Source organism: Oryzias melastigma, linkage group LG20 (assembly GCF_002922805.2).
Source record: "Oryzias melastigma strain HK-1 linkage group LG20, ASM292280v2, whole genome shotgun sequence".
NCBI classification, from domain to species: Eukaryota; Metazoa; Chordata; class Actinopteri; order Beloniformes; family Adrianichthyidae; genus Oryzias; species Oryzias melastigma.
The window spans coordinates 2,908,938-2,918,123 of record NC_050531.1 but is presented as its reverse complement, the minus strand read 5'-3'; the positions used below and the strand labels follow the sequence as shown (position 1 = coordinate 2,918,123).

The 9,186-nt window shown below is 40.5% G+C and overlaps 2 protein-coding genes across 2 annotated transcripts in view; both read right to left on the bottom strand.

Annotated features, from left to right (window-relative positions):
* The window catches only part of LOC112151091 (coiled-coil domain-containing protein 106), an 8,664-nt gene extending 6,397 nt beyond the window's left edge, over positions 1-2,267 (bottom strand). Inside the window, exon 1 of the mRNA XM_036217483.1 lies at positions 2,250-2,267. The gene's annotated coding sequence lies outside the window, so the exon portion shown is untranslated. The remainder of the gene's footprint in view (positions 1-2,249) is intronic.
* A 1,706-nt stretch (positions 2,268-3,973) lies between these two features.
* The window catches only part of anxa13 (annexin A13), an 8,446-nt gene continuing 3,233 nt past the window's right edge, over positions 3,974-9,186 (bottom strand). Inside the window, exons 6-11 of the mRNA XM_024279749.2 lie at positions 6,941-7,020; positions 6,701-6,769; positions 5,916-6,017; positions 5,736-5,811; positions 5,525-5,637; positions 3,974-5,236 (exon numbers count right to left, since the gene is read on the bottom strand). Of these exons, the coding sequence (XP_024135517.1) occupies positions 5,117-5,236; positions 5,525-5,637; positions 5,736-5,811; positions 5,916-6,017; positions 6,701-6,769; positions 6,941-7,020 (560 nt within the window). The 3' untranslated portion in view covers positions 3,974-5,116. The remainder of the gene's footprint in view (positions 5,237-5,524; positions 5,638-5,735; positions 5,812-5,915; positions 6,018-6,700; positions 6,770-6,940; positions 7,021-9,186) is intronic.

The following is a 9,186-nucleotide window of genomic DNA, read 5'->3' as shown; positions in this document are numbered from 1 at the left end:
ATATTTTCCTGTCGGTTTGTTTTAGGGTAAAGTCACCAAACCAGCAGCTGCTCAGACCTGAAGCTCTTTCTACAGTCCAGGTGTTTCCGCCCTGAAACAGCAGCTCCTGCCCTGAGGGGCAGATTTAACGACTGGTTTAAGCTTTAGCTCTGAGCACCTGTTCAGGTGAGCGTTTTTTGATGTGGATAATTAATGATTAATGAGATAATTGGTAAAAATGCTTCATTTTCTGACCACAGCAGAGCAATGATTCAACCTTTGGACTCAATAACCCAAAGATCATAAAGAGCAAAGTATTCATTAAGCCGCTCGGGCCTGAAGGTCAGAGGACGGTGTCCAACCATCAGGATCCACGCCGTCCAGCATCAGCAGAAAATGATGAGTCATGGTAATAATCAGAGCCAATTAGGAGATTGTTTTACAGATTTTCATCTGTTATTCAGGTTATTCCAGTAAATATTTTCATGTTTGGCTTTAGTTCCACAGACATGAACATGTGATGTGATTTTAGGTAAAAAGTTAAAGTTGGAAAAAGTGTCTAGGAGGACAGACGCTGTCTGGATTGACTCAACTCTACATCTAATGCATATGTGTCAAAGTCAAAGCCCGGGGGCCGGGTCCGACCCTCGGTGTCATTCTATCCGGCCCTCCAGGTAATTTTATTTTATTGTTATTAATGACCCGATGTTATCCTGAGCTTAATTTTAACTTGTATAATTTTGACTAAATATATTTTTATGGAGAGTAAAATGTTGAAATTTATTCTAATAATATTCCTGCATCTTTATTATTCATAATTATGTTAAAAAGTTACAGATTTAAAGTTTTAAAAATTGGCATTCTGCTAGTTTTTTTGGAATATTTTGGCATTTTCTTAAATTTTTAGGCTATTTTAGAGTTCAGCAAATATTTCAGCTACATGCTAGCTGTTTTGGCTAATTTAGACTTTTAAAAAAACAACTTTTTTAAGCTGCTTTAGATTAAGGCTAATATTTACAAGCTAGCTGTTTTTGGCTAATTGAGGCTTTTTTTGTTTTTTAGGATATTTTGGAGGAAGTTTCGCTAATATTTCAGCTACATGCTAGCTGTAGCTGAAGTTTTAAAGTTTCAAAAATTAGCATTATGCTAGCTTTTTGGACTATTTTGGCTTTAACTAAGATTTTTTAAGCTATTTCGAAACAGAGTTAATTTTTTAGCAACATGCTAGCTGTTTTGGCTAATTCTGGCTTTTTTTTAACGCTATTTTGAAGTTAAGCTAATATTTCAGCTCCATGCTAGCTGTTTTAGCTAATTTAATTTTCTTTTCATTTTTTAAGGCTATTTTGAAGTTTAACTATGTTTTAGCTACCTGCTAGCTGTGTTGACTAACCTAAGCTTTTTTCTGTTTTTTAGGCTAATTTGGCATTTAGCTAACATTTTAGCTAGCTATCATCTTTAATGTTTTCAGCTTCAGCAATTTCAGCCATTAGCTTTAGCATTTTCAGCTACCAGTTTAGGCATTTTTAGCTATCAATTTCAGCATCTTCAGCTACTAGCTTCAGTGTTTTCAGTTATCAGCTTCAGCGTTTTTAGCCATCACTCTTAGTATCATCAGCTATCAGCACTAGCATCTTTAGCGAACTAATTCAGCTTACAGCATTCACACTAGCATTATTGCAGGTAATGTTATATATCTAGTTCATTATTATGTTAAAAAGTTATGGTTTTAAAGTTTTAAAAATGTAGTTTTAGTGTTCAATAAATGTTTATCCTGTTCGGCCTGCGACCTAAAGTGTGTTTTGGGTGATTGAGTTTGACACCTCTGATCTAAAAGATGTGAGGAGAAGGTCTGGAAAACCTGTTGGACAATCTGTGAACTCGACAGGTGAGTCCAGAATTGTGTGATGCAAACAAACCAAATAAACAGCATAAATAATAACAATAATTCAAAAGTTCTGTTGTTTTTGTTAGTGCTGTGCTCCAAAAACTCTACAAGATCTTAAGTATTTGCTGCACACCTTTGTTTACCTTTTTCCTGCCTTGAACCTGAACCGTTTCTGACCAATCTGAATAGAATCCGGTTCAGTTTAAAGTTAAGTGCAGCTTCAGGAGCAGAATACGAGTTTCCATAACAGACCAGCCTCCAGAGCTCGTGTCTGAGCAGAAACTGCTGACTCATCAAAGGACCAGCTATCATTAAAACAACTGCTGGACTAGTTACTGCTGTGCAGACTCGAACCCTGATCCCAGACCCGACCCAGCCCGCGAACCTGCTCCTGTCTGCCACAGCGTCACAGGTTCGAACCCCCCTGGGAAATGGGATCTACAAAGGCAGCCGCTCTCCTTCCTTTCTGCGGTTTAATGAGCTCCAGCCAAGATGGATGCTAATGAGCAGCGGTTTACCAGCGGAACCGGAGCGGAAGACCGGGCGGAGAGCGGAACCAGAACCTCCAGGGGAGTCCGGCGGCGGCCCGCGGCTCTGCTTCCTTCAGCCGGACTCTCCGTTGGACAGAAACGCCGCGTTTATCAGCTGAGACGAAGGAAAAAATAAACTACCATGTTTGTGTGGGGAGAGGGGCGGAGCCAAGGATCACTGCGGCGCTGCCTTCACGTACTGCACGGAAATTCTAAACCCCATTAAATAACCAATTATTAACGATTTTCCTAGTTGGAAATTCCGCATTAGTAAGAAACCACAATTCATTTTGCAAGTAATTTAATCAATTCAATTTATTTAAATAAGAAAATGATTTAAACATGATAATTAAAAAACATTTATCCGACCTAAACAAATTTCTCTAGAAAACATAAATTGTTCAAAAGGATGAGAGATTATCTAATCCTAAATGAATAATAGTGTCAGAGATAATCTATTCTTGAATTTCCGAGTTGCATAGAAGGCAACATGGGAGAGATTATTAAGGGGCGTGTCCATCTAACATTTCCCCTCCCCCCAGAAAAAAAGACACCAAAACATAAACTAAATGAATGGCCTACATGTTTTAATCTTGACAGTATTAAAGATAAAAATGAGAGTATTAAAATACTACAACTACAGAGTAATTGCCTTAATGCTGAGATAAAAATTACATTTTAATGGTCATAAATTTAAATGTTGGTTGAACTTGAAACACTAATAAAATGAACAGGAACCCAGGAAAGGATTATGTGCAATTGGAGTTTAAATAACTTTATTTTTAAGCAATAAAAACAAATTTAAAAAAAGGCAAAAATATATTTATGTACATAGATTTATCAAACCTATTTAAAGACTCACTGCAATGAAATTTGTGTTTTTGATGTTCGTGGGGCATTTTTCTGATGACAGATGACAAATATAAAGAAATTTAATATCAAAATTCAAATTCTGAGATAAACTTTTTCAAATCATTGTGAATCAGGAGCAGATGAAAAATGCTGTATCGTTTTTGTGATGTAGAAAATACACTGGATGGGCTACAAGCTCTCACAGCAAAGGGGGACAGGAAGAGGGGGCGGAGTTTCTTTAATAGGACGTGTCTATTCGCAGGTAATTTTAATGCTGAACTTTTCCCCAAAGAAAGTTTTAAGGTTAGTTTTACGTTTACGGTTAAACCAGCAAATGGATGTGTCTGCAGCTCACCGCACCTCCAGGGGAGGTTCAAATGCAGAGAAGCGTGACAGATAAAGAGACTCTGTCTAGTGGCAGGCAGGTGGGACACTAGTAGAAGTCTAGTGGCAGTCTAGTTTCAGTCTAGTGGCAGGAAGGCAGTAGTCCGATAATTGACTGAGAGGAGGGTCCCGAGGTGCCCAGAATCATCAGTTGGTTTGTTCCACAAACAAGTTGGCACTGAATTAATTTAAGGTAAATTGTTTTCATAAAAACATAAGTATAGTCTGGTTTCAACCCTAATTAAAATGTAAAAATCATGTATTTTTACTCCAGATTTCAATTTGTGATTCTTCTATGGTCAGTTGTTGTTTGGTAAGAAACATTTAGAAAAAAAATACAAACTTTTTCAGGTTTAATTCAATTTAATATTAAAAGCACTTCATGATGAAACACAGAACTTTACTAGAATTCTGGTTAGAAATATCTTTGGCTACAGACAGTAAAGTATTTGCTGCTACGTTGAAAAATAACATTAAACGTGGCAAAAATACAGTGTTATTTTCACATATTATAGACGAGCTGCTTAAGACAGCCGGTTCCATCCTCTGATATATATTAGTTCACTCTCTGTTAGTCTTTAAATACATGTGATTAATAAAACGTGAAGGGTACTTTTCACTATTTCATAGTAGTACAGAGCAAATATACTACGAATTAGAATATTCTTTCATTTATAGGAAGCAGAAGAATCCTGTGGATAAACTTCATGAACCTTAAACATCCTTCAATACAAACTTCTCATCCCTTTAGAGCAGAAACTTCATGGGGTGATTGCATATTTCATGACCACAGTGAAGAAGAGCAGCAGCGAAGAATACATGACATCACAGGAAGCAGCGTGACCTTCTTTAGGACCTGGGGGAGCGAAAGCATCATCGGACGGATGATCGATGAGGTGCATAAGTTCACCTGGTGGAACTGCTGGTTCCGACAGTCCTGAAGGCAGCGGCATGCTGGGACAGTTTGGGAGTGGGAGGGGCTTAGCACGCCTGAATAATAACTATGATCATGCGTCTTTATAGGAATAAGCGTTGGACCGTTTTGGTGGAGCATCTTGAAACAGTTTCAGTATAAACTGGAGTGAAATGGAATCAATAAAATTTTGATTTGTTTTCTATTTTAGCTAAAAAATTACAGAAGTTCTAAAAATATTAAAGTTAAAAAGTCTGGCTTAAAACATCCCGTGTTTAAAATCAACAAACTTTAGTTCTTGTGGTGATCTAAAAGGTGAAAAGACTGAATATGTTTCAGGAGAGAAAACGTCTTCATTCCTGAATCCAAACTGTCTCGTTGAGGGATAACGGACTGAACCAATCACAAATCATGTGGGGGGAGTTTCTCCAGGAGTGTTAGTAAAACTTGAGGGGTGATTAAGCCCCGCCTCTACTCGCCTCTGCCTACAGGAAAACCCTACATTAAAAGGTCACTTATGTTTCAGGATCTTCAGTGCTATCAGCCCCCTGAATCTTCCTACATGTCTTCCTCTCAGTGGCAGATGGCCAGCAGGAGGCGCTTGAAGTCGCCGCTGCACTCGTCCCGCAGCGCGTCCTTCAGCGACACGTCGTACTTTTCCAGATACATGTCCTTGATGGTCTCCAGGTCAAACTGTGGGGAAACATCAGAAACAAACTGGAACTTCAGGATCTCATTTAACATGTTTAATTCTCAAAAATATAGTCAAAAACTGTCTGTCTGCTGTCCCCTACAGGCTGGGTCGAGGTATTGCAGTTGAATTTCATGATTGGTCAAACCATTCAAGTCTCACATCATTTCAGAAGTCAGTAGCACCACTAGAACTGTTTTAGGAATGAGTAGAAGCTTTTACTCTGAAAATGAAAGGATGTTAGTTCCTCCGTGAGCGTTAGGCCACACCCCTTTTTCTGAGTCGGTTACCTCGGAACGACAGACGATGATACGGATCAAGGTGTCCTCGTCGGTGCCCGCTCCTTTCATGGCTTTGTGCAGCCGCCTGGCGAAGTACAGCTGCGGGTTTTTAGCGACCCTCACTGCAGAAGAAGAAGAAAAGCTTTCTTCACGCTCCACAAACACGTCACACGTCTGCATCACGACTCTGAAGGCGTTCTTATCGTCAGATCGTCTTTACCCAGAGCGGTGTAGCATCTTTTCAGGGTTCCAGAGGTCTCGTTGTCAATGGCGTCCAGGATCTCAGTTCCAGAGAGCTGCAGAAGAAGACATCAGCATCTGATTTCAGACGACTCTGAGACCGTCGGATACCAGCCAGAAGGAGGCGTGGTCTCATGTTCAGACAGCTGCATAGACACACCTGCTCGTAGACCTTGAACGTGGCCTGAAGCTGCAGGTAGTTCCTGGTGGCCAGAATGTAGCTGAAGGTGGATTCATCCGTCCCAAAGCGACCTTCTCCAGCCTGCATGTTTCCATGTTTGCACATTAAGACTACGGTCACATTTCCCAAAATGCCACAGTGCAGCGACCTAAATGTAAATCTTTCAGCTAACTAGGCAGCATTTGTAGTTGAGAAGTAATCATGTGTCCTGCTGCTGTACGGCGATTCAGCTGCCACGCGATTCCGTAATGATGTCATGCCGACGTGCGGCGAACCAAATCCCAGGTTTTCAGCAAATTCAGCAGATGGCCGTATGGTGGCACTTGTAATCAGACAGCAGAAGTCGCATATTTACACGCCATGCTGCGATTGTGGCGGTTTTAAGAAAAAGTTCAAATTCAACAGCGAACGGACAACTTTGTTGACATGTTTTGACATTCGCCACCTGGTACATTTAGAGTTCACACAGCGTCAGTCTAGTAGCAGGAATTCTCACTCAAATATTTGCATCTGAAGTACAAGAAGGATGAGTTGAGCGTTTATGTGAACGTGTGAAACATCTCTAATAAATTTGAGTTTGTAACTTTGTTTTTGATGTAAATAGTATAACTGTATATGTAAGGAGTGTGTAGTTTTGCTTTGTGCCCAAAATGCCAGCATCTGCATTCATGACCACGCCACGGTGGTAACAGCAAACTGTGAAGGTTCTGCTGGGTCCTCCCCATCATCATTTCTGCATCATCGGGAGGTTTCTCAAACGGTACCTCAAACAGAGACGTAGCATCTTGTTCGGCCAGATCCTCGTCCACCAGGTAGCTTTCATCCCTGTTGCCCTGCAGGAAGAGGAGTCGTCAGTTCTGCTGCAGAAACACCATCCGGCCTTCAATGTGGACGGAGGCCAGAGCGTGTGTGAAAGTGCACGAGCGAGCCGAGTGAAAGTGAGCTCCGTTTCAGCGCAGGGACACGTGGGAGGAGCTCAAGTTACTCCAGTCGAGTCCACTGACCTGCAGGAGGAGAGTGAGGAGGTTTCGAACGTCGCCGCTGGTGTCTCCCTCGATGTCTGCCTCCAGATCACGTTCATGCACTGCAAGAAAAGAAGAGATTATGAGGCTGCAGCGTTCCTTTCATCTGCATTATCTGCTGAACTTATCAGGAACCTTCCTGGAAAGTTATCTCTCCTAGAATGATTAAATGACGTTTCCTCATCTGACCTTCTCGCCTCATGACCCGACGTAACCCTGACCTCTCCAACTCAAATATAAGTTTGTTACTTTAAAGTTTTAAATCACAAAAACTAAATACATGACAACAATCAACCACTAGGGGTCAGGTTAAACAAAGTCCTTTATTCAAACTCCCTTTGAAGAAATGAATCAAATTTTATTGGACAAACACATAATGGACTCAGTGTGTTAAATGTGTGTATTGTGTGTATACGTGCAAATATTTATATTTACAGCTAAGAGTAATTATGTCAAGAAAGTCATTTTCTTTAGTTTTATTTATTTTTTTAAAAAAATGTTCCCACAGATTTGATATATTCGTGTTTTGTTTTTGTTTTGTCTTTTTTTAGGTTTTATTACTGAAATCACTTTAAATAAAACAAAAGAACTCAATGAAGCAACTAAAAAAAAACAGGAAATGTTTTGAAATTCTGTCAAAAACGTTGATTTAAAAGAGAAAAACAAACATTTGTGGAGCAGAATGATCTTTCCTTAAGGTTAATGTTTGTTTTAAAGGTCATTTAAGGGCTTCTGTAACCATAAAACTTCTTCACATTTTAGTGCTAAATGAAAGACACATTTTTGCATATTTATGAACATTTTTACAAATATGTAGTTTTTTTTGCATTTACGGTTTTTCATTTGTAATTTACTTTTTTTAGTCTTTATATTTTATTATTTTTGTAAAATTTCTGTAACCAAAACATTACAATTTATGTTAAAGTTGCTTCTTTTATTAAAAGTCATAGTAATTAAAGTTATAAAATGTTCAGTCTATGATTTCAAAATAAAAGCTGAAAAAACTCAAATTAATTTTATTTATATAACACCTTTCATGTTTAAAAAAGACAGCTCAAGATGCTGCACATAAAAACATAAAACATCATTCCCCACACATGCGTAAAATAATGAGATAAACCCCTCATAATAACAAACAATTAACTTTTCTTATAAAAGTTTTACTAACTTGTATATTTTAACTATTTAAAAATACTATTAAAATAAGAACTCAGAGGAACAATTAGTATATCTTTTATTAGTCTGATGGTCGCCCCTGACCCCTCTGCTGAAGCACTCATGGGTCTATCTATGCTAACATTTTTAGATTTTCTATCATCGTTATTATCCACATCAGCTCTGGGGATCTGGTCTCTACTCTCATTTATTCACCTCTTCTCTATTCTTTGGTTCTCTTTGCTTCTTTTTGGTGCAGTGTGATTCGGGTGTTGTTCTTCCTTCTCACTCCCCTTTGGGGGTGTGGGAGAGATTTCAGATTCCTGGTGGATCGTCTGTTCTTGGCCGTGGACCTCGCCTCTGGCTCATTTTGGCCGTGGACCTCGCCTCTGGCTCGTCTTGGCTGTTGACCACGCCTCTGGTTGCTCTAGAACGTGGACCTCGCCTCTGACTCGTCTTGGCCGTGGGCCTCACCACTGGCTCGTCTCGGCCGTAGACCTCGTCTCTGGCTTGTCTTGGCTGTTGACCACGCCTCTGGTTGCTCTAGAACGTGGACCTCGCCTCTGACTCGTCTTGGCCGTGGACCTCGCCTCTGGCTCATTTTGGCCGTGGACCTCGCCTCTGGCTCGTCTTGGCTGTTGACCACGCCTCTGGTTGCTCTAGAACGTGGACCTCGCCTCTGACTCGTCTTGGCCGTGGGCCCCACCACTGGCTCGTCTTGGCCGTGGACCTCGCCTCTGGCCCGTCTCGGCCGTAGACCTCGCCTCTGGGTCGTCTTGGCTGTGGACCTCGCCTCTGACTCATCTTGGCTGTGGACCTCACCTCTGGCTCGTCTAAGCTCTGGACTCCGCCCCCACTTGTCCCCCTGTCCTATCTGACTGAACTCTTTTCAAATACGTAGCTGTAGAGTTAGATAAGCTAATTCCTCTTTAATAGTCCTGGTAAATCGTCTGTCCGTCCTGGGAGAGGATCTATTCCTCATGTGAACATCCCTGACGTTTCTTCTTTTTTCCTGAATCGGTTTTTCAGGAGTTTTTCCTTACCGGGAAGGAGGGTCTTAGGACAGGGATAAC